This window comes from Chaetodon trifascialis, chromosome 5 (assembly GCF_039877785.1).
Source record: "Chaetodon trifascialis isolate fChaTrf1 chromosome 5, fChaTrf1.hap1, whole genome shotgun sequence".
Taxonomy (NCBI): Eukaryota; Metazoa; Chordata; class Actinopteri; order Chaetodontiformes; family Chaetodontidae; genus Chaetodon; species Chaetodon trifascialis.
The window spans coordinates 28,137,559-28,162,500 of NC_092060.1; the positions used below are offsets into that span (position 1 = coordinate 28,137,559).

At 43.8% G+C, this 24,942-nt stretch overlaps 1 protein-coding gene across 2 annotated transcripts in view; it reads left to right on the plus strand.

Annotated features, from left to right (window-relative positions):
* arhgef37 (Rho guanine nucleotide exchange factor (GEF) 37) overlaps positions 1 to 24,942 on the plus strand; it is a 32,771-nt gene that overhangs the window by 1,467 nt on the left and 6,362 nt on the right. The window contains exons 2-15 of one of the 2 annotated variants that reach the window (XM_070962270.1): positions 1,943 to 2,131; positions 2,473 to 2,586; positions 4,830 to 5,308; positions 6,838 to 6,967; positions 7,644 to 7,791; positions 7,899 to 8,098; positions 8,266 to 8,396; positions 9,343 to 9,447; positions 10,466 to 10,579; positions 10,751 to 10,920; positions 11,424 to 11,571; positions 11,851 to 11,979; positions 13,311 to 13,506; positions 14,023 to 14,192. In XM_070962270.1, the coding sequence (XP_070818371.1) occupies positions 4,841 to 5,308; positions 6,838 to 6,967; positions 7,644 to 7,791; positions 7,899 to 8,098; positions 8,266 to 8,396; positions 9,343 to 9,447; positions 10,466 to 10,579; positions 10,751 to 10,920; positions 11,424 to 11,571; positions 11,851 to 11,979; positions 13,311 to 13,506; positions 14,023 to 14,192 (2,109 nt within the window). In that variant the 5' untranslated portion in view covers positions 1,943 to 2,131; positions 2,473 to 2,586; positions 4,830 to 4,840. Of the gene's footprint in view, positions 1 to 1,942; positions 2,132 to 2,472; positions 2,587 to 4,829; positions 5,309 to 6,837; positions 6,968 to 7,643; positions 7,792 to 7,898; positions 8,099 to 8,265; positions 8,397 to 9,342; positions 9,448 to 10,465; positions 10,580 to 10,750; positions 10,921 to 11,423; positions 11,572 to 11,850; positions 11,980 to 13,310; positions 13,507 to 14,022; positions 14,193 to 24,942 lie in introns of those variants that run through there. The other variant, XM_070962271.1, reaches the window with a different exon arrangement.

A 24,942-nucleotide genomic window follows, 5' to 3' on the forward strand; every position in this document is an offset into this window, starting at 1 on the left:
GTGACACCATGTGTGCTAAGAAAGATTTGTTCAAGTGCACTCGTTATGGAAAAGTGAAGTCCTGTCAGCCTGAATCACTAATTATGGTGCAGTCCCTGGTTTTTTGTTTTTAAGGAGCTTTCACTGCAGAGACAGTAAACACAACTTAAGATCTCCACCAAGGACGTTCGGCTTTTGGTGCTGTTGGTTCGCAGGATAAGCTAAGATAAGCTAAGCTAAGATAAGATATGCAGGATACCTTAAAAGCATGACGGCAGACTTCATGAAAGTTAAGCTCACGGGTCAAAGAGCGAGTTTCATTTTGGGTGCAAATCCAGGATTTTCTTTAAAGCATTTTTTGGGCATTTTCTGCCTTTATTGATACCATAGATGGGGCGTTTCTGACAGCTTTCTACGTAAATGCAGATCAGAATAGACAGAAAGTTAAAGAAAGAAACATTACCTGTTGTTCAGCTGGTATTTGGGACTGGTGTCCATGTCTGAATGCTTAATAAAATAGCTTATAGTGCTTTTTAAAACATAAACAGGAAATTCTGATGTAAATCTCTTCGATTTGTTTGCCGCAGGACTGAACAGGTGTGTGTAATGACGGCTCTTCGTCATGACATTATTACAGGATGTCTGTTTAAAAAAGGGCTGATAACAAAACGTATGTCTCTCTAGGAATAAAACATTTTTGTCTTGGAAAAGCAGGTTTTGGCTCTGAGAAGCACTCTCCTCTCATACGTCACTGCGAGTTGGATGAACTCCTGAAGTTTCTCATCATTTATCAGAAGCTTTATTTTTCTGCAGCACGCCTGAAGCTGTCGTCGGATCAAATGAGTCAGCTGGTGAAAGAATCCCGTCCTGCAGCATTCCCGCCCGACGTGCCGATCTGATGAACCAGATTAGCTGCTGCGTTCCTGCCTCCGTCATTCCAGACCGCCGTGAATTCATTCATTGTCTCCGGGCTCACGCGAACATCTTGTTCTCATTGTACTCGTCAGGCGGCCAGTCGAGCCTGCGTTCAGGTCACTGGTCCGTCGAGTCGTTTAAAGGCGAGGGAATGTTTGTATTGGAAAACAAAAAAACAGAATATTCCTCCATCAGTCATCCCAGGAGACTTAAAGACAAAGATGGCCGAGGTAAAGGTGACAGATTTCATCCTGCCTGTCAGGGTTAAATCTCCAGCCTGAAACTGTATGAAACCACTGAAACGCTGACACCTTGAAAGTTAAGCTGCTGTTTGAGTTTGTTTTCCTGTTTTCCATCAGGCAGCACAAGGACTTTCCCTGCTGCCTGTCATAAATGAACAGCATGTTACCGCGCTGCAGGCCGCGTTTTCAACCACAGAGATAAACTTCAAAATGTAATTTCTCCAACACTTTAATATATGACCAGATATCTGCAAACTAATGTCATTCCCATCAGCCTGTCATACTTAGCTAATATTAGCTAATTAGAAAATGTTAGCGTTGTTAGTGTGAGCATGTTAGCATTTAGCTCAAAGCCTGACACAGCTGCTAGCTTAGCGTTCTTTAGCACCTGCAGGAGGACCATCGCTCCACCCGTCGAAATCTTTACTGGAAGCATCAAAGAGTCCAAACTGATGGAAGAGATTCGTGCTCACTTTGATCGCTGCAGTGTTTACTGCGCAGATCTGAATCTCTTCAGTCGATGCTTTTAGCGCCGCGAGTGAAACCTCATTGTCTTCTATTGTATTTTGACACGTGTCTCCAATAATATCAGATAAAACTGAATCATTTTGCACGGCTGGATGCCGTTGGGTGAACTTTTGGGTGAACTCGTCCTTTAATATTGAATGAAAGTGTGTGATTGTGGACTCTCAGAGCACGCGGTCCTCTTGACTCTCAGTTCAATACAAGCCACCTAAATCTTTCATCTCTGACTGAAAACGTCCAGAGGACTGAGCTCTAAATCTCTCTTTGTGTCCTTCCACCAGAAACCTTTGCAGTCGGGAGAGGATGGGCCGTCCCGCAGTGCTTTTGTTTCCCGTGAGAGGAAAACTTCAATCACTTCAACGCTCAGTCCTCATTGGTCCGACCAGCGTTTCGTGAAACCTCTCTAGGTGTCGTCTGATTGGTCCTTCATTCCACTGTGACGACTTGCCAGCCAACCGGCACCTTCCTGGGTGAGTGCCGCTTCCTCTTCCCACCAGCTGCTGCAGTCAATCAGCTTATTCAGCAGCTTGTGTGCGTATGCGTGCATGTGTGTGTGTGTGTGTGTGGCCAACCTTTCCTCCCCCTCCCCTCTTTTTCCCCTGCTAAACAGCCGGCCCACCCTCCTTTCCACTCCCATCCCCCCCTTCCTCACACACTCACACACCGTGTTTTTCCCTCACACACACACACACTCGTGAATAAACGCTCACACACTCCTGCCACATGAGGCCCAGCAGCAGCAGCCTGACGTGTGTGAGTCACTGGAGAAAGTTACACCAGCGCGCGTGTGTGTGCGTGTGTGTGTTTTCAGTGCAGCAGCGTCTCTGCGGCAGATTTCTGCTTCACTTGGGACAGAGGACAGCGAGACAGAGACAGAGAGGGGACACTGAGACTCACCACAGCTGAATCAGGGATCCTGCTCGAGGTAACGATCGCCTGATCTCACGCGAACGCTTTCTGATCACACGCTGTCAATCGAACGCGCGCCGCAGTCGTCAGGACGCTGAAGTCTGCTGTAGTTTTGGTGCAGCTTGTGGGCAGAAAACGTCTCGGCCTGGAGCTCTGACACACTTGTTTTAGGATGTAAGGAAAGTTTGTCTGTGAGCCATAATTACTGTAATGGTTTGCAAAGAGCTTACAGGTAGCTGTTTCTCAAAATATGCTCTGAATACCTTATTTTAGACGTCTAAACATGTTTTTCTATGAGCTGCTTTCTCATTTAACAGCCTGTTTGGAGCTTTTCCTAAATGAAATAGTTTAGAACAAGCAAGTGTTGCAGTGCAGATTGATTTCCATCTGCACTAAAAACAGTGCAGAGGTTTGATTCCCGGCTTAAGTTGTAAATCTGACTTATCCCCAACTCTGGGTCACCATATGCTGCTGGACCCCTAAACCTTTTGCTGGAGGGAGAAGGTAAATCTGTGTGCTGGGATTAGATCCACAGTGATCTGTTTCAGTAACGATGCACAGGTGAGGGACACCTGAAATAACAGTCCAGTGCAGCCACGCAGATAATAAACAAAAAACACATTTTATCTTGTGGGAAAAGTGAGAAACGCGTGTCAGCATAACCCAGAACAGAGCAGATCAATACAGCTGAATCAACAGTGAGCAGCAGGAATGAATGCAGCCGTTACATCAGGCAGCATCAGTTTTAGATAAGTGTGGCTCACGAAACAGTAGAAGAAGAGTGAAACGAGAGTACAAACTTTAAAATACCAAACGACACCGTCCCGCCTTTCTGACACAACAGAGGTCGAAATCTGAAAGTCGTTTTTATCACAGCAGGTTTTATTTGGTCTAAATTTGGTCAGAATTTAGGTCTGTGTGCCGAGCGTCGTTACTTTAAACCTGCCACTTTGCATGCTGAACTACGACAGATGTGAAGGAATTTGTGTGATGTTGTTGCAGGAGCAGTTCATCAGTCAGTGAAAGACACAACTCAACAGTTTCATTGTGTAACTCATGCAGCCGGCTGCAGCTGAAAGTGAGATTTTAGTAATGCAGTTGTGTAATTTGTTAATAGATGATTGAAAACATGCTTATAATTCTCAGAGTAAAGCATCACAAAGGTATTATTTTCATATCAGCAGCTGGACTCATACCAGCGTTTGTACTGAAGACAGCCCTCAGACTGTGCTGCCTGGAAGAATCTCTGAGCCCTGTTGACACTATAATTCAATCAGTCAAAAATAAAACTGTCATCAGAGCTTTAAAGCCACAGGCGGCTGTTCAGCTGAATCATGTAACGGCTAATTGTCACAACGGTGGCGGCGTTAGTCGCTCTGTAAGCAGCCTGCCAGCCTCCCGGTGGGCCGACACGTGGTGTTCCAGCTCAGAGGACGCATGACAATACATCTCCCCTCTCTGCGTTTTCGGTGGCGTAAACAGTCCACACAAAGCCGTCGTCTGCTGTCTGCTGGTTCAGGCGGTCCTGAGGGCCGTCTGCATGTGAGCGCGTTCGGTAAACCTCGAATCAAAAGCAGGATTGTTGCAGCGTCGGCCTGCAGATTCTTGGAATTTTCCTGAGGAAGATAAATCTGGAACCAGATGTTCGGAAAAACTTATCTTGAGCTTCAAGCTTCAACTGATTTAATGTGTTTCCAGCTGGTACAAGCTGTATTTCTCACCTGCTCACGTCAACTAGCCTCATGTCTCCTGCACTGTTTGGTTAAAACAGCAGAGTCAAAACAGGACACAGACAGAGGAGGACACACAGGAAGTTGTCCTCTGCTGCCGTCCTCTTCTCCCAGCTGCTGCTGCTTCAGTGTTCTGGGTGTTTTCTGCTGCGTCTTTAAGTTCAACACGTATTCCTTCTACAGAAGAAGTCAAGTTTTCTTTTCTAGTTAAAGTTTCTGTCCTCTGAGTGATGACTGATCTGAGGCTCCAGCAATCTGTCTGACTTTTTCGATGTTTTATTCTTCTGTTTTTGATGCTAAAGCTGCTCCTTCAAGCTGATGTTTGCCATCACTGAATTTCTTACAATTTGCTGGTTAAACTGTGAGTGACCCTCCCCTGTCAGCCAGTGTCATTGAACATCTGCTCCACACTGGAATGAGGAATGTGACACCCTTCACACTGACGCCTCAGTCAATAAACCCTTTGAAATGTTAATAAAATGCATTTCTAGTGATTGCAGATCGTGTAAACCGTCCGTCTCTTTGACAGGGAGCTCCAGCATGGAGGTGCCCAGGAGGCCTCGGCCCTCCTCCTTCGCAGTGGCTCTCCCCAAACCGGCCTCCTCTGCTCTGTCGCCGCTCGGCGCTGTCGAGAAGGTCCCCAGGAAAGACTCGATGAAAGAGAAGCTGAAGGAGAGGAGGGATGGGGCCGCAGAGGAGGATCAGTTTGGAGAGGAGGCGTTCGCTGCAGAGGAGGAGTCGGCTGTGTCTGTGTTTGTGGAGGAGCCAGACGAGGCCTCAGAGCTGGAGCACAGTTTCTACGAGGAGTGCTCGGTGTCTGAGGAGAGGCTGGCAGAGGAGGCGAACGAGGCCAAAAAGAAGTCTGAAGAAGAGGAGGCAGCAGCGAAAGAGAGGGAAGCCCAGAGACAACAGCTGGCCATAGAGGAGCTGGTCCAGTCTGAGAAGAACTACCTGCGACTGCTGCAGGTCAGCACCGTGACCATCAGGAGCAACCTGCTGAAACTGCAGGTATGAACGTCGTGTTGGTGGGATGGTTGTGGCTGCAGCTGACCTTTATTGTCATTTAGTCTGTGGATTATCTCTCCTGTGAACTGCTTCATCTGTGAAATGTCAGAAAAGAGTGAAAAATGTCCAAAAGTGTTGTCAGTTGGTGACAGAAATCCAAAATCCCAGACATTCGATTTCCTGTGCAGAGATAAACAAAGAAAGGCAGCAAATTTCACATTTTGAGATTTAATGCAATATAGAAACATGCATGAGTTAATCAATCACGTAACAAAATTCCTGCTGAAGATATTTGAGTCTCTCAGGAAACAGTTACTCTAATGTTTATGCACCAGTCTTGCAGGTGAGTGGGATAAAAAATGAAAGTTAAAAGGTGTTTATTTACTCCAGAAATCTCCTAAATTAAGTACAAGTGACCAACCGCGTGCAGGATATTTGAACTATTTTCTGGTTATTTTAATGCATTTCTTGGCGAATTGTACAGAAAAATGTGAAGAACAAGCTCAGTCTCATGTGCTGAGTTCATGTACAGTAGGAAAATCCAAAGCAAGCATCTTTAAGAGCATCAGGAAGCGGTGAACACTGATCAGAGTCAGTCTCCGTATTCAAAGATCCATCGATCAGTTTTGGAGCAATCGCGGTTTGTTGTGTTGAATTGTTAATGCGAACGACTCTTTCAATCGTGCCTTTAAATAAAAAAGTAATCACCGCATGATGAATCGGCGCTGCGGCATCACTGCAGAGGAGCCGTTACGCGGAGGCTGCTTGCTGCTTTATTATCATTAGCTTTTCATTACGTATGAGGTTTTGCTTATTACTGCCAAATAATCATTTATGATGGGCGCAGTAATGAAACGAGGCCTCGTAAAACATAATGGAATTAGGCTTTATGGGACGGAGGGACTGAGCATGGGAATGATAAGACACAAAGGGAAGGGTGGAGGAAGGCGGAGGGAAGGAGAGCGGCTAGATTGTGTTCTGATGACCTGTTTGGGGAAAGAAATGACCTGAACAGGTGAACGACTGATGGAAGGGACATTAAGAAAGACATTTGTCCAGCATGAAATTGAGAGAAAAAAATGCAGACTTGTGGAAGTGAAATTAAAGGTGGAGGTGAAGAGGGTGTTAAAATATGGGTGTGATGGATGGATGGAGGAAGGACTGGACAGAGACACTGAATAACATGGGAATGAATGGTGCCATTGTGAGGCTGGTTTGTTTTCTGCGGCCGTGCGCTGATTGTTCGCTCGTCCAGCGGCGCCCACGATCCCTCGTTGGAGCAGGACGGAGCTGCACAAAGCGGGCCTTTGTCAGCCGTGCGTTCTTCTTCTGCATCTTTATTTAATAAGGGAGCAGAAACACATGCATGCTGCTGCTGTAGTGCCACAATCGTTTTTTTGTTAGCTTAGCGACATTACTTTCTGTTCCGAGTAGCGAAATGTCCTACGCAACCTGAAGTACTCTTATCACTTCACTCTCTCTGTCTGAGTCTGTACATTAAATTAATCAGCCTGTCTGTGTGCTCTCCACAGCCGCCTCCAGCCAACCTGGACAGCATGTTTGTCTACATAGATGACGTGATTGACGTGTCAGGTCGATTCCTCAGCCTGCTGGACCAGAAGCTGGTTCAGCCTGGAGACCCTCTCTTCCTGGAGACCCTCTGTATGAGATCATTCACTTTGCTGTTAATCTAAATCCCCCTCCCCATGCTGGTGTTGTCTTCTTTTACCTGCCAGCCTGAGCTTGTTCAGCCCTCCAGCAGGAGGTGGTAAGGTAGCTGCTGGTCAAAGAGGTTTTCCTGTGAAGCAGAGTGTTTCTTTCTTTCTAGATCAGCTGCTCTGATCACACTTGTTGACAGGAAACAAACAGAATCTTCACACGTCCTCTCATCAGATGTGGTTTTCACATTCGTCTGAGCTTCACACTGACAGATTCAGTCTCAGCGAGGTCTCTGGATGTGATCACGGGTGCATCCTCAGTTTAAAACACACACACACACACACACACACACACACACACACACACACACACACACACTAGAGTCTCTTGTCTTGCTGTGGACCTGAAAATGTCTGCTATGCATTTTGCTGTTTGCGTATGCTAAAGGTGTTAGTACTGACACCTCTGCGCCAGCCGTGACTGGAGGCGTTACGTTTTTGGGTTGTCCGTCTGTACGTCCCATTCATGCACAAATATTAGATTTCAGTGGTTAAAGGTCACGAGGGCGACACGTTTTTGGCGTGGATTGTGTTTCACATGATTGAAGCTGTTAGTCGAATAAATGAAATATAATAATTTCTATGTAAACAAGTGAATCCGTGCTTTGTTTTCCTGACAGGTGATTCGTTCCTCAGCCTGTCTTCAGACATGGAGGCGGCCTATAAGGAATACCTGGCCAACTACAACAACATCACGGTGGTGGAGAACAGCTATAAACAGAAGGAGGCGCTTTGGAACAACATTGTCCGAGTCATCAAGGCCTCAGCGTTGGTTTCTGTCATTTCTGTAGTTTCACGCTCAGCTGCACCTAAAACAGAAAATCCTAAACAGCTAAAGCCTCATGTGGGTAAATAATAGACCTTCATCTCTGCAGGCCGGAGGTAAACGCCACCTCTCTGAGTTTCTTCCTGGTGATGCCGGTGCAGCGGATCGCCCGCTACCCCCTCCTCCTGCAGACCATCCAGAAGCACACGGACAGGACTCACCCAGCGTACGGCCTCCTGGAGCAGACCGCTCACACCTCCATCGCCTTGAACTGTCGCATCAATGAGTACAAACGCTTCAGAGAAGTTGGTGAGACGGGCGACCTTCAAGTCTGCTTTCATATGAGCTGATAATGGAAAATATAACGTGATTCACTTTTACGGTCGTGCAGCAAAGCGCTGACACATCCAATTCCAGAGGACGGCAGCAGCTTCTCTAATTTACTCCATTAACTGTCCCTCATGCTCTGATTGCAGCTGACAAATACAAGAAGACAGAAGCCCTGACCATAAAGGACAAGATCAACCGTCTCAACAGCCACAGCATCGCGAAGAAGACGGCGAGGCTCAGCCAGCACATCAAACACGAGACTGGAATAGCTGCTAAGGTGGGATAGAGGTTAATCAGCACCCCGACATCACACAGGAGAACCTCTCCATACACAGAAGCAACATGTCACAGTTATGCTTAATGATGCTTGCACCTCAGGATCACTTTTCCAGTGCACACAGTCCCTCCAGCAGCAGTTCATTAGTTAATGATTCATCAGAGGAGCGATTAAACTGCAGAGAAAACATGATGTGACCGTTGATTGAACCTGCTGTTTGCTCTGTGCTGCTCCACTCTGCTCGGCTATGGTTACACTTCTCAGTCCAGTGAGGTTTTTCAGGTCTGATAAAAAGAGTTCACATGCCTCCTGTTGTTTCGTTTTTCATAGCTGCTGACTGGAAGACATCTTCCTGCTTCGCCTTTTGATCTTTCTGCGTTTCTCATACAGTATGTAGGCTGCAGCTGCACTGCATATCGCTGCTATGGAAAGCTCTGCAAAACCCGAACTTCTGTGCGTTCACCTGTCATTTAAAGCTGTGACGTGGCGATTAAAAACAGGTGCGGCCACAGCCTTAGAGGATAGGTGTGTATCACTGGAAGTGAATGATTAACATGTAGGACTTTGGACAGAGGATGGCGAGGACAGATGTGTCCAGAAAGCATGTCGGCAATGATGCACCAATGTATGAATGCATCATCCCTCAGGTGCTAAACGAAGAGAGCCGACACCTTAGGACCAAAGCGAAGACAAAGTGCATCGAAAACCTTTTCTGCTGTACATTTGAATCCTTTAGCTTTTGAGTGATTTAATGCGACTGAAAAATATGCTTCAGCTCTAAAATCACCAGCCAAATCAGAACCACCTTTAATGAGAAGTAAGAGCCTACAGGAGAGTAGAAGTGATTTTCTGTTTGAAATGCACAGATCAGAACTGCGTGACGTCTTAAGAAAGGACCCACAGGGTTTAAAGGTGTCTCTTCACCTCGTGTCTCCCTGTGCTGTAGCTGGTGGACGGGGAGTTTGACGCCCTGGAGGGTTTCTTCTATGTCCTGGAGCATGGGATCCTGCAGCTGCTGGAGAACGTGGAGACGTACCTGCACCACCTACAGGTTTACTCCACATTTTGCCAGCTCATAGATGAATGCCTCTTATTTGACATTTTTAGTGTTTATATGTTAAAACTGTTTTTTATGCTTTAAATAAGCTTTGCAGGAAGAGGCAGTCCTGCAGTATTTGGTGGCAACCTCGTCAGAAGATGTTTAGATGAAGTTTGAGCTTTGATGTTTTGTTGTTGTTGGTGGGATGAGGGTGTATCATTGTGATAGACACTGTAGGTCAACAGAGGAGGGATGCACTGAATATCCTCCCATCTGTCAGGAATTATTGGCCTTTGTGCAAGGCACTAAACCCCAGATTGGTCCAGTGCAGCTGCTCACTGCCAATCAGGAATCTGTGAATGTAAATGTGTTCTGTTGTTTGCTTTCACACTGCAGATCATCTGTGTCACTGTCTGCAAACCGCTGCTCGTGTCTCACTTCAGTCTTTGTGTCTAAGCAGTGCATCAGGTCTGGGGGTTTAATGCCTTGCTGAAGAGCATCTGCAGGTCTTGAATGAGGGGTGAAGAGAGTGCTTGTCTTATTAATCTCCTGCAGTCTCTTGTGAGCAGAGGCCAAGTGGAACAAGTGGAACATAACTTATTCTTGAGCGTGTTGATGAGTCACAGCGTGTAAACTCAGATGCTCCTGAAGTCCCTGATGTCAAACACACGAGTTTCTGTGTATCTTCCACTCCAAAATTATCTTGTTTTTCCTCTTTCTGTTCCCACCCAACCAGAAGCAGAACTGTGACCTCCTTGTTCTTCACATTTTCCTAATAAAACAAAACCAGTTGACCAAGCCAGGAGCAATGTCCTCTCGCTGGGATAATTCTCTTCTATTTTCACCAAACAGCATCTCTTAACAACCTCTAATTTGGACATGGCAACCAGTCTGAAAGCTCAAAACAAACATACACTGGTGAAATCAGTAAACCCACAGTTTCTTCATAGAATCAGAATCAGCCAAACCTGAACAGCAGGCTGAGACCTTAGCAGGTTTTGACGGCTCCTCCTCTCATGTTGGTCTGCAGGGGTTCCTGTCCTGCAAAACAGAGGAGTTTGATTTTGATATGGACGGAGAGAAAGCACCGATTTGCTACAAGGAGATCACCACAGCTCTCCGACAGTGGATTCTTCCCACATTTGTGAGTGTACCTGACAGCCTCATCACTTTCTTTGCTTGAGTTCATGCAGCAGTACAACAGCGAAAACCAAAAACAGCTACAAAAGCACAGTGTCAAAAATAACGTGTCCGTCTGAAATGATGGATTTATTGGGCCGCATTAACCAGGAGCATCCTCTCTGCTTCCGTGTAGGAGAAGAGGTTGAGGACGTTAATCCACAAGCCGCTGTGCGCGCTCCGTGACCTCCTGGTGGGCCCGAGGAACCTGATCAGGAAAAGGCTGGACAAGCTGCTCGACTACGAAGTGATCTGTGACAAGTCCAGCCTGAGCTACGACGAGCAGGCTGTGGCCAACACGTACAGGTGAAGAGAGGCATCGTTAAAGTCGCAGGCTGGACTGATGGCTGGAAGGTCTGTCCACAGGGAGACAGAGCGTCTGTCCACATGAGTCCTGACCCCGATCAGACTTCAGAAAGTACTATGAAGGAAAGGTTGTTTTCACATTCTGCAGGGGCGGAAGAGACACGACAAAATGCTGAATTAGTGGTAAAATAAAAGGTGCAGATTTGTAACTTGATGTGTTTGAATTCATCTTCGTTCAGCTGACTGTAGCTAACAAAGCCCAGTCTGTGTGAGTCAGTGTGAATCCAGACAGCGACTATTTTTACAGCCTCCTCCTCTGAAATCTGTATGATTACACCCTTCAGAAGTTGTGCTAAAAACGGAGTTATGTTAAAAATGCAGTTTGAGCTCGTGGAGCTCATGTAAGTAAAGGATCACATGTTGATTAAATCCAATATTATAAGGACATAATTACTGGTTATCACAGACTTCAGCTTCCACGTCAACCTCTCCTCCTCTTGCAGAACAATCAACACGCTGCTCCTCAATGAGCTTCCTCAGTTCAACGGTCTGGCTCTGCAGATGATCTGGAGCATGTTGGGGACGTTCAGCTGTCTGCACAGAGACCTCGCCTCAGACATGGAGCAGCTGTTCCAGAGCTTCGCGCAACAGGTAATCTCACAATGTCTTACCGCCTTCTGCCTCCGCACTGATGATAAGATAAAGCAGGAAAATAGTTTTGGCACCAGGATGTAATCAATTGTTGTTCAAGACAGTGCTGAGCTTTCTGGAGATGTTAGCAGGATGTTTAGTCCCTCAGTGAGACGAGAAAGTCATTACTTGCATCTTACGGCCAATCAAAAGTAAGAAAGACACCGCCAACCACTGAGGATAGAAAGGTTTCATTTCATTTCTCTGCTCATTCTGTCTCTTCCTCCGTCTCTCCTCCAGCTCCCTCACAGCTCTCTCAGCCCCAGTGCATTCTGGGCATGGGCAGAGTCTGCAGTGCTGGAAGGAGCGAGGAGGCTGGAGACTCTGTGTCGAAGTGTAGAGGACACGCTCAACGCGCCCGTCGTCCAGGTTGGTACAGACGGACCTGACACAGTGTGTTTTTGGGGCTGTTTAATCAAAGAGAGATCAAATGCTAACAGCCAGACAAAGAGACCATAAATGAACAATATCATTAAAAACACAATCAGCACAACAAACTGTCATTGGACAAAATGTCACAGGAGACACCAGTGTCCTGTCCGAAAGTCAGCACACCTCAGACCCTGCAGTAAAGGACGTTCAGCGGTGACTTTATGGCCTTTGATGTTTGAACAGTTTAACAGCTGCATGCAAACTGCCCGACACAGTGCGACCGAGACGAGAGACCGTATAAAGAAATGAGAGGAATGAAATTGTGCATGCAGCAGGAGTCAGGAGGAGGCGCAGGTTGTTTAAAATGATCCTCTCTCTCTTTTGAAGCTCTTTGTGTTTACTTCGCAGTCCATAGTGAGCTTTTCTCTCTCAGTTCATTCAGTTAAACTCGGGCTAGCAGCTATCAGATCTGTTGCCACAGAACTGTCCTAATTACACTGACCCCTGACCTTTCATCCTTCTCCACAAGCAGGTCTGTTTTAACCCCTGTGCAGCTCTTCATGTCAGGATTAAACAGTGAAAAACTGATGACCAACTTTCTGTCAAAGGCTGAACATGGGGTGCTAGCATGCTAACATTAGCTCGTTAGCGGTCTGGAGTAGCAGCGGTGTTAAACTGTGTGTGTTAATGTGTGAGAGGGATGATTGACAGTAGGTTTCTGCAGGTCATTGCTCACCTGTTTTCTGTCACGCGTGCTCCTGCTGCTTGTTTTTCCTGCTCGACAACCTGTCAGACGTCTTGAACTGGGTCACCTGCTGGGAAACCTGCATAAATAACCCACTGAAAGAGCAGTGATGTCATCCTCTGGAATAGGTTTATATGACAACCTTAGCTTAGATCTTAACAGCTTATTACCAGTTATTTGTGAGTTAATTAACGGCAGATAAATCAATAATGAGAACGATTGGTAGTTGCGGCCCTGTTTTGCTCTGTGCTCCTAATTGTCCACCATGCTGTCCAAGTTGTCTGCATCATTTCTTGACATCATTCATGTGTAATTACAAATCAGTCACAGATGAGAAGACTCCGACTCTTCTTGTTCTGCAACTTTCTCCATCACTTCCCGGATTCAGCGAGCAGGAAATGTTTTGCTAAGCTGTCATTCTGACACCAGGCTGAAATTTAAAGTACCCACAACTTTTAGTCCCAGGGGCTGCTGCTCCTGCTCTGCTTGTCTCGCCCTTTTTACCTTCATTGCATCTCATTGATCCTCAGTTTCCTGATGTTTCACTCTACGCTCTCTTCTTCCTCGCGTGTTGTCTTGTCAGCCTCTGAGTCCATCCTCTCAGCGCCGTGTGAAGCAGCTGACCGATAAACACGGTTCTGGAAAGATCTACCAGGTGACGGGGACGGTGGTGGGCAGCCGGGACCTGGACCTGAACCTGGCCAAAGGGGAGCTGGTGGCCATTATCAGCGAGGCAGACAGTCGAGGAGACAAACGAAGGTGGCTGGTCGACGCAGGAGGTAAGAACCAACATCCTGCTGCTGCTGAAGAACCTTAAGCTTTGTCGCTTATGTCAGCTTCTCACCTGCACCTGTTGGCTGCATTGTGATATTTTCTTTCCATTAGCAGGTCATGAAATGAAGCTGACCAAGTGAAATGTAAGAGAAATGTAGAGAGCAGGAATCATTACCTGCAGTGTCTCAGTGTCTTTAAAGGGACGTTTTGTCCTTAAAAACCAGGGAACGATGGACTCTGCTGGTGTTGAATAGCTTTCCTTAAATGCAGTTTTTTGGCGCCATCTGTAGGGTGTTTGTTGTTATTGCACCAACCAGCAGCTAAATGCAGGTGCTGTAGTTTTAGGTATAGGTGAGTAAGCCGTGCCCTTTGGCACATTTTTGAACTTCAGTCACTATTAACTGACATTTTGTGGCCCAAACAATAAAACCTGCTGATAAATCCGTTGTGAAAACAATGTTGTAATAACATGGTAACGCTTCCCAGCTTTTACAAGCTTTATCTGTGCGTGATGCACGCAGGCAGAAGAGGATACGCTCCCTCCTCGAAGCTGCTTCGCTATCACCAGCCGACAGAAGACCCGCCCCCCTCGCCTCACCTGACCATCCCTGAGGGCGTGGCAGGAATCAGAAGACACTCCTACACCCCAGAGGCCCGGCCGCTGGCCGTCATGAGCCAGCCTTGCTTCCAGGTGAGCGATTGATCGACGTTACACTCAGCGCAGGTCGTCCCTCTGATGAGCGCTGTGTACAGAATGAGGGAGAAAATGATGCCACTCAAAGGTTATGTGAATTAAAATAATCAACATTAATAATGCTCTCGTTGGCGTGTGTATCATGTTGTTGGACGGCCCATGTGCTCGTTAGACCACAGGCCAAACAGTAGACGTAGAGTGGCTGTGACAGCGACCTCAGCGTGCTGCTCTGGTTTGAATTATCCGCCATCACACTCCAAACTGCAAGTGTTAACTTTAAATTAAACGTCACACAGTGTCCGTGTGTTTGAAGCTTTAACCGATCAATGTGACGGCGTTCTGCTACGGAAGCATCAGTCTGTCCCGTGTGTGTGTGTGCGTGTGCATTACTCACAGTGTGCGACGTAAGTGTGTTCACACAGTCACATTGTGGGGACTCGCCTTCCTTATGGGGACAAAGTGCAAGTCCTCATTAGTAGATAATTACATTTTTAAATGAGTGTAAGTCAACTTAATGATGGATGATAGAAGCATGACTCGTGTGTGTGTGTGTGTGTGTGTGTGTGTGTGTGTGTGTGTGTGTGTGTGTGTGTGTGTGTTTGTCTTTATCACATGGTGGGGTCCAGCACCTGACAGCACAGTCACAGTGTGGGGTCCAAAATCTTTGTGGGGTCCAAAATCCTGGACCCCACAACGATAACAGCTAATTCAGTGAAAAGAAGGTCAAAATAATGCCCTGTAAAGTTTTCAGGCATGACCTCACAATGCACTTTTACCAACACAGTGTGCTTAAGTGTGCTTAGCAGAAGTAACTCAGTATCGGCCTCTAGTGGTCGGGGCCGGTAATGCACAAGCACACTTTTCACACACACTCAGCTTACTGAGCATGCTCAAGCAGCCAAATTACAATTAGTCATCCTCAAACCAGGAAATACACGTGCAAGGCTTGCTCATCTTATCCTGATGTTAATTTCCCTGGGGAAATTTCGAAAGGACCATGGGGGCTACTGCCGGAGTGTGTAAATTATGACAATGCTAAAAGCGGCTAATGCCAAGCTAACATTAGCATGTCAAATAGCATATTGAAAAGATCTCAAACACCATTAGAATGCATTTAAGAATCATTTTACTGTAGGTTAGCATGTTAGCATTAGCATGCTAATCATTAGCATATTAGCACAACAACCTGATATGAAAAGTCAAACCTGTATGCACCAACAAGTTCATAGGACCTCATGTTAGCATTAGCCGCTGTTAGCATTGTGGCTAATGCTAACAGAACAATATCACTCATTACATTACTACCATTTCAAACTCACCAGTAATAGTAAGATAAGATTAGTGGCTCGTTATCAAGCCACTGCAGAGCTTGATGACGAGTTGATCATTTGAATCAGCCACATAGCTGCAGCTGAAGCTACATATGTGTTTGTGAGTGTGGCAGAGGAGTGCTCAGAGAAGGACTGAGGCTCAGAGGTTGCCACAGCAACTTGAGGTGGTTGCCATTGACGATAGGGGCCCCCCAGTCAGATAGACAGGGGCAGACAGAAACGTGGAGGGAAAACAGCCATTTTCTGCCTCTGCACTAGTCTCACATTTGGGCTTATGCTGACTTAACCGTAACTCCTATCAAAACAAGAACATGAACAAGAACATAGATGTAGAAAGCATAAAAGGCTCTCCTACAACAAGCTAAAATAATACTGTTTTTACTTGAAATAAGGCAATAAGAGTTGCTAATGTTACCATCACTTAGGGCTGAACAATGTGACAATGGTCTGTAGTTCTGACAATATTCTGATATGGAATGACTGAGCCTGCTTCTGTATTTTACTCAATCCAAATTAGCCACTGTACAACCAAATATATTTAAACACCACATTTAATGCCACCAACATAGCTTGAGGGCCTATGCTATTTATACAATATAAGCAACTACAATATATACCAGACACAGCTTATAAAACAATCAGATACTACACTGAATGGGTTTTTATTCAACATAGTTTCACCTTATTACAGGGTAATTTGCTGCTCATTAGAAGAAAACTGTACTGCAATCTAGGGTGAAGCCATATCACTGTTATTAGAATTATTAGTTATTAGAAGAACAATGCATCTTTATTTTCCATTCTTATACCCTTGTTAGTCTTTCTTAGAGGGTAATTTGCTACACTTTACACAACGCAATGGTACCAAGTTGGAGGTAATGCAGGAATAGCCTTAACTTAAAATACACAAGAGTGTCAGCCATGTCCATCCTCACCTGCTCTACAATGTTGTAGTACTGACTCATACACAACAAAGCCTTTGACTGACCTTTTCTAGCAAGATTAAGCTCATCAACTTAAATCTATTAACCAAAATAACAGTAACCTTAACCAGTGCTTTCCTTGGGTAATGTAGCTACTGCTACATACATTAATAAAGGATATTCAGTCAAAAGTAATGTAACCTCAGAGGGAGAGAGAGAGAGAGAGAGCATCATTTAGTCGGCAATTTGAGGGATGATGAGGGGGGATGCCATCCCACTTGTTAACAAAATTACCACAATGCCTCCCCCTTGTAACCTGCCATCTCACCTCTCCGTCCCCTAGTAGTGGGCAGAGTGCAGGGGCAGAGGGGTTGTTTAGTTGAACATGTCAGTCTAGTCTGCTGACTCATCCTTTATCTGACTGAGTTTTGTGCAAGTTAGAATCTATGACCCTGACCATGGCTCTGGAAGATCAGTAGCCTACCTGTGCTGTGTATTGATAAATCCATGGCCCTGTAGTAGTAGACGGATTTGTGATTGCGCCCTTTTCTCTCAGTTCGGCCGTTCTGTTCATCTCGGATCTATAATATTCTCTAAATTAGCCTATGTACTATAAATACTTAAGTCTATACTATATTGTAGTCTATATAGTCTATCCTAGTGTCACCTTCATCCTGAAAATGACAAATAGCAACATGTATTTGCAGAAGAGTGAGAGGATCATTTACACACTGCTTCCTGTAGTATTCCTATAATATTGCTATAATATAGTGTTTGTTCTGCAATACACCAACAGGCCAAGCCACCTCTGTAACAAAATCCCACTGGACCATCCCCCCTGTTAAAAACTAACAAATCAACACCCCTCTTATGGTCAGCTTATAAATACAAAATAGCTTCCAATATTTTCTGTCATTTGATTAATTTTTTAATTAACCCTTATTATTTTTTACTATGGACATGTTTTTTGAAAACATTAACTAATACTACAACATTGACTGTGGTGCCAAAGTGTGTTGCTAAATTAGCAAACTTAGATTTAGGATTTACAGTCAGTAGGTTGATAACTTCCTGTTAAGCTGCCATGTACATTGTTCTCACCTCTTCCTTGCCTGGGAGCTCCAGTTGCCAAAGTGTTGCTGAGTCTGATATAGTAAAGACTGCTGCAATCCTCCAGTTTGGCCGAGTGTAATGTTAGCCACTTGGCCCGCTGAAGCGACTTGGGAGTTGTGAGGCCTGAAAAGTTCTCTCATCTCACTTTCCACTGCGCTGCGAGTAATGTTAGGTGCAGATGAGCCTGTTCTCTGGCACTCAATGGACAAGGACAAAGATGTGACAGTCTCAGGGGAAGATAAAATATTTCTTAAAACCCCAATGGCCTGCTGCAGCCTCATCTCTCCTGTCCATGCTGATCTGACCTGAACATGACCCTGGTCTAACTTCTCAGTCAATCAAAGTGCGATAAAATGACCTGCCTTCCATTTCCACTGTACTTCCTTTTCTATTATACTCTGTCCCTCACACATACATACATCTTCTTCTTATATACATATATTATTCAAAATATTAAATATACATTGGCCACATGTGCATGAGAGCAAAATGTATGAATTTGTGAGTGAAAATATCTAAATATGAGTGTTATGGACAAGGGTTCGAACTGGAGCCACACAAACCACCAGGAAACAGAGAGAGTTCTTAATTAATTCAATATTAAGATTGAATTGAATTATTTTTTCTTAACATAATGATGATGATGATGATGATGATGATGATGATTGCCATGGTTCTAAATGAAGAAACAGGTTATAGTAAATGGTGAAACAACATGAATTCAGCTTTCAAAATGTATGAATGTGTCGGTGAAAATATATGAATATGAGAGTAAAATATATGGAGTGAGTGAAAATATATGAATATGAGAGTAAAATGTATGAATGTGTGAGTAAAAATATATAAATCCATCCATCCATTTTTTATGCCGCTTATCTCTTTTGGGGTCGCGGGGTAAAAATATATAAATATGAAAATAAAAATGTGTTGGTGTAAGAATGAAAATAAATTAATGTGAGAGTAAAAATATGTGTCTGTGAAAGGACAGTACGTGAGAGGGCCTGAATGAATTATGGCTTGCACGGCCCCTCATAAGATTGCGTTGGCGGACGGCGGAGTCCTACAGACGACAGCATTACCACCCTTACAGGATGTGCTCACTATACAAAACAAGTGCTCCTTGACCCGACTCACGTGAGGAGCTAACGTGGAGAGAAGCAATTTACGTGGGCGTGTTGGTGTGTGCGGATGGCTGGGACAAGTGTCTGTGAAAAGGTAAGTTGTGCTACGTGAACATTAAGATACGAGTGAATTACCACAGTTATCATTTCTTGCTAGTAACAGAGGTGGTTACGTTTTCAAACAGTTAGTAAGCCAACTGGAGGGACAGCTACGTTATGCTACCGAGGTCAAGCTAGCTGGCTAATTGGCTAGCTGGCTAGTTGGCTAACAGTGTGGTCGCTGCTGGCACGTGTCAGGTTAAAACGGTGGTTAGTATGGTCAGTTTCATCATTGCTTCAATTAATAAAACACTAAACAAGTGTGTGATTAATGTAACTCAAGGAGGGATTCATTCTGATTTGACATGAAATTAATGGTGAAAGTGTGGCTTGACAACGAGACAGGCCAGCTTATTTTTGACGGCCCTGCGGCTGATTTATTAATAAAGAGATCCTTCAATAAACTAACGCATTTGTCCATAATGACAAAAAAAATGTCAACTTCCCAAAAACTGCTGTAAAAACATATTCATATTTTCTTCCACTTTAGATGATTCAATATTTTTCAACTACTTCGGCCTGAAATATACATATCAAATATTAATTATATTTTGGGGATTTTAACCCTTTAGATGCCAGTATCCACTGTTTTTTTTATAGAAAAAAAAACAAAGCTAAAATGATTTCCAGATAATACATTTCAAGAATTATTTGATTATTATCATTATTATTCTTAGGCCCTGAGATGGGTCAATGATTGGCAGCAACATTAATTTTGACTCCACTCTCTTCGAGTGGAAGAGAGATTGTTGACGGTGCATATTGGCATGAATGTGAACATTATTTTAAGTTTTGCCTGGTTCAGGATAGCATTGCACTCTCGGGTAAAGGTTACTCTATACCACAGGTCTCAAACTCATTCCACAAAGGGCCGAGTGGCTGAAGGTTTTCTTCAACCAAGCAGCAGCACGCCAGACTTGACTCATTTCATGAGCTGATCTCAGTCTTCAGACAGCTGATTGGTCAGACTGCATCCTCTTGATTGGTTGGAGGAAAAACCTGCAGCCACACGGCCCTTTGTGGAATGAGTTTGAGATGCCTGCTCTATACAATGTAGTAAAAGGTTTATTTACCTTAACTTCACCTCTCTCACACACTTGTCGGTGTCTTGTAGTTGTGGAGTACACACCAAGGGAATAGTATTGTACAGCTGCAATGCTAAATCGGTCAATCGATAATTATCGATAATTAAATGATTATTAAATTAGAAAAAAAACAACTGACACTTTATGGACCAAGCAACTAATCAGTTAATTGAGAAAATAATCAACATCGATTAATTGATGATGAAAATAATTGTTAGTTGCAGCCCTATAATATTGTACACATGCAGTTACATTACTGTCACTTTTCTCTCCATGAACTACTTATTATCTTTTGTTCTGCCTGTAGTCATTGTAGTTGAGTTGAAATGATGTTAAACTTATTCTTCAGGTTGGACAGTTGACTGCCAGTGCCTCCTCTGAGGCTGAACTCTCCACATCTGCCGAACAGGCCCCTCAGGGATCTCCATGCTCCAAAATGCAGGTACTGATTTTTGTCTGAATTGTTTTACATGTCTTTAAGTTGCTCTTACTTTAGTTTTTAAGCTGTTTCTCTATGAATAATTGTTGAAGTGTGTGCACTTGAAGGTACATTTTGGCTGTGTTAAGGTCAGTGTAAGCACATGCTGGTTTTGGTCTTTTAATGTAGTTCAGTCTCTCGCAGACACACTTGTCAGGTCTCTTGTAGTTGTGGGGTCCAGTCTTTGGGCTTTTAGAAACACCTCTCGCACACACACTTGTCAGGTCTCATGTAGTTGTGGGGTCCACGCCAAGTGAATAATATTGTGCATATTTAATTACATTCATTTCATTTTTGTGTCCATAAACTTAAAAAACTCCATGTATGACACATGTCCTTGAATCTGAGGTCAGTTTGCCTTCTACTAGTCAAAGCAGCAGTTGGTCACAGGTCAGTTTATCCTGCCAGACTTCACCTTTACTTGTTCTTGAGTGAGGAGGTTCCAGTTAGGGGACGTATTTATGACAGAAATCAGAGCCAACTTGAAAGTTTCAAAAGTAAGAATGATTATGAGTCAGATACAGGAAACATTTCAACATTTTGTCTTTTGTATCTGTCTGTAGTCATTGTAGTTGAGTTGAAATGATGTTAAACTTATTCTTCAGGTTGGACAGTTGACTGCCAGTGCCTCCTCTGAGGCTGAACTCTCCACATCTGCCGAACAGGCCCCTCAGGGATCTCCATGCTCCCAGATGCAGGTACTGATTTTTGTCTGAATTGTGTTACATGTCTTTAAGTTGCTCTTACTTTAGTTTTTAAGCTGTTTCTCTATGAATAATTGTTGAAGTGTGTGCACTTGAAGGTACATTTTGGCTGTGTTAAGGTCAGTGTAAGCACATGCTGGTTTTGGTCTTTTAATGTAGTTCAGTCTCTCGCAGACACACTTGTCAGGTCTCTTGTAGTTGTGGGGTCCAGTCTTTGGGCTTTTAGAAACACCTCTCGCACACACACTTGTCAGGTCTCATGTAGTTGTGGGGTCCACGCCAAGTGAATAATATTGTGCATATTTAATTACATTCATTTCATTTTTGTGTCTATAAACTTAAAAAACTCCATGTATGACACATGTCCTTGAATCTGAGGTCAGTTTGCCTTTTATTAGTCAAAGCAGCAGTTGGTCACAGGTCAGTTTATCCTGCCAGACTTCACCTTTACTTGTTCTTGAGTGAGGAGGTTCCAGTTAGGGGACGTATTTATGACAGAAATCAGAGCCAACTTGAAAGTTTCAAAAGTAAGAATGATTATGAGTCAGATACAGGAAACATTTCAACATTTTGTCTTTTGTATCTGCCTGTAGTCATTGTAGTTGAGTTGAAATGATGTTAAACTTATTCTTCAGGTTGGACAGTTGACTGCCAGTGCCTCCTCTGAGGCTGAACTCTCCACATCTGCCGAACAGGCCCCTCAGGGATCTCCATGCTCCCAGATGCAGGTACAGATTTTTGTCTGAATTGTTTTACATGTCTTTTGGTTGTTCTTACTTTAGTTTTTAAGCTTTTAATTGTTGAAGTGTTTGCACTTGAAGGTACATTTTGGCTGTGTTAAGGTCAGTGTAAGCACATGCTGGTTTTGGTCTTTTAATGTAGTTCAGTCTCTCGCAGACACACTTGTCAGGTCTTATGTAGTTGTGGGGTCCAGTCTTTGGGCTTTTAGACACACCTCTCACACACACTTGTCAGGTCTCATGTAGTTGTGGGGTCCACGCCAAGTGAATAATATTGTGCATATTTAATTACATTCATTTCATTTTTGTGTCTATAAACTTAAAAAACTCCATGTATGACACATGTCCTTGAATCTGAGGTCAGTTTGCCTTCTACTAGTCAAAGCAGCAGTTGGTCACAGGTCAGTTTATCCTGCCAGACTTCACCTTTACTTGTTCTTGAGTGAGGAGGTTCCAGTTAGGGGACATATTTATGACAGAAATCAGAGCCAACTTGAAAGTTTCAAAAGTAAGAATGATTATGAGTCAGATACAGGAAACATTTCAACATTTTGTCTTTTGTATCTGTCTGTAGTCATTGTAGTTGAGTTGAAATGATGTTAAACTTATTCTTCAGGTTGGACAGTTGACTGCCAGTGCCTCCTCTGAGGCTGAACTCTCCACATCTGCCGAACAGGCCCCTCAGGGATCTCCATGCTCCCAGATGCAGGTACTTATTTTTGTCTGAATTGTTTTACATGTCTTTAAGTTGCTCTTACTTTAGTTTTTAAGCTGTTTCTCTATGAATAATTGTTGAAGTGTGTGCACTTGAAGGTACATTTTGGCTGTGTTAAGGTCAGTGTAAGCACATGCTGGTTTTGGTCATTTAATGTAGTTCAGTCTCTCGCAGACACACTTGTCAGGTCTCATGTAGTTGTGGGGTCCAGTCTTTGGGCTTTTAGAAACACCTCTCGCACACACAATTGTCAGGTCTCATGTAGTTGTGGGGTCCAGTCTTTGGGCTTTTAGAAACACCTCTCGCACACACACTTGTCAGGTCTCATGTAGTTGTGGGGTCCACGCCAAGTGAATAATATTGTGCATATTTAATTACATTCATTTCATTTTTGTGTCCATAAACTTAAAAAACTCCATGTATGACACATGTCCTTGAATCTGAGGTCAGTTTGCCTTTTATTAGTCAAAGCAGCAGTTGGTCACAGGTCAGTTTATCCTGCCAGACTTCACCTTTACTTGTTCTTGAGTGAGGAGGTTCCAGTTAGGGGACATATTTATGACAGAAATCAGAGCCAACTTGAAAGTTTCAAAAGTAAGAATGATTATGAGTCAGATACAGGAAACATTTCAACATTTTGTCTTTTGTATCTGTCTGTAGTCATTGTAGTTGAGTTGAAATGATGTTAAACTTATTCTTCAGGTTGGACAGTTGACTGCCAGTGCCTCCTCTGAGGCTGAACTCTCCACATCTGCCGAACAGGCCCCTCAGGGATCTCCATGCTCCCAGATGCAGGTACAGATTTTTGTCTGAATTGTTTTACATGTCCTTTGGTTGTTATTACTTTAGTTTTTAAGCTTTTAATTGTTGAAGTGTTTGCACTTGAAGGTACATTTTGGCTGTGTTAAGGTCAGTGTAAGCACATGCTGGTTTTGGTCTTTTAATGTAGTTCAGTCTCTCGCAGACACACTTGTCAGGTCTCATGTAGTTGTGGGGTCCAGTCTTTGGGCTTTTAGAAACACCTCTCGCACACACACTTGTCAGGTCTCATGTAGTTGTGGGGTCCAGTCTTTGGGCTTTTAGAAACACCTCTCGCACACACACTTGTCAGGTCTCATGTAGTTGTGGGGTCCACGCCAAGTGAATAATATTGTGCATATTTAATTACATTCATTTCATTTTTGTGTCCATAAACTTAAAAAACTCCATGTATGACACATGTCCTTGAATCTGAGGTCAGTTTGCCTTTTATTAGTCAAAGCAGCAGTTGGTCACAGGTCAGTTTATCCTGCCAGACTTCACCTTTACTTGTTCTTGAGTGAGGAGGTTCCAGTTAGGGGACATATTTATGACAGAAATCAGAGCCAACTTGAAAGTATCAAAAGTAAGAATGATTATGAGTCAGATACAGGAAACATTTCAACATTTTGTCTTTTGTATCTGTCTGTAGTCATTGTAGTTGAGTTGAAATGATGTTAAACTTATTCTTCAGGTTGGACAGTTGACTGCCAGTGCCTCCTCTGAGGCTGAACTCTCCACATCTGCCGAACAAGCCCCTCAGGGATCTCCATGCTCCCAGATGCAGGTACAGATTTTTGTCTGAATTGTTTTACATGTCCTTTGGTTGTTATTACTTTAGTTTTTAAGCTTTTAATTGTTGAAGTGTTTGCACTTGAAGGTACATTTTGGCTGTGTTAAGGTCAGTGTAAGCACATGCTGGTTTTGGTCTTTTAATGTAGTTCAGTCTCTCGCAGACACACTTGTCAGGTCTCTTGTAGTTGTGGGGTCCAGTCTTTGGGCTTTTAGACACACCTCTCACACACACTTGTCAGGTCTCATGTAGTTGTGGGGTCCACGCCAAGTGAATAATATTGTGCATATTTAATTACATTCATTTCATTTTTGTGTCTATAAACTTAAAAAACTCCATGTATGACACATGTCCTTGAATCTGAGGTCAGTTTGCCTTTTATTAGTCAAAGCAGCAGTTGGTCACAGGTCAGTTTATCCTGCCAGACTTCACCTTTACTTGTTCTTGAGTGAGGAGGTTCCAGTTAGGGGACGTATTTATGACAGAAATCAGAGCCAACTTGAAAGTTTCAAAAGTAAGAATGATTATGAGTCAGATACAGGAACCATTTCAACATTTTGTCTTTTGTATCTGCCTGTAGTCATTGTAGTTGAGTTGAAATGATGTTAAACTTATTCTTCAGGTTGGACAATTGACTGCCAGTGCCTCCTCTGAGGCTTATTGAGGTTTTGCTTCAAATGTGAATGACTGCTCAAAGTGAGAATGTTAGTGTGAAATAAAACACTACACGTTGTTGTTTTCAATAAAGAAACATTTGCACATAGCAAGCCTATCCACCTCCATTTGCACCGACTTTGTGCTTAATTTGTAAATCAGGAGACTGTTGTTCTGGCAGTTCAGGTGTAGA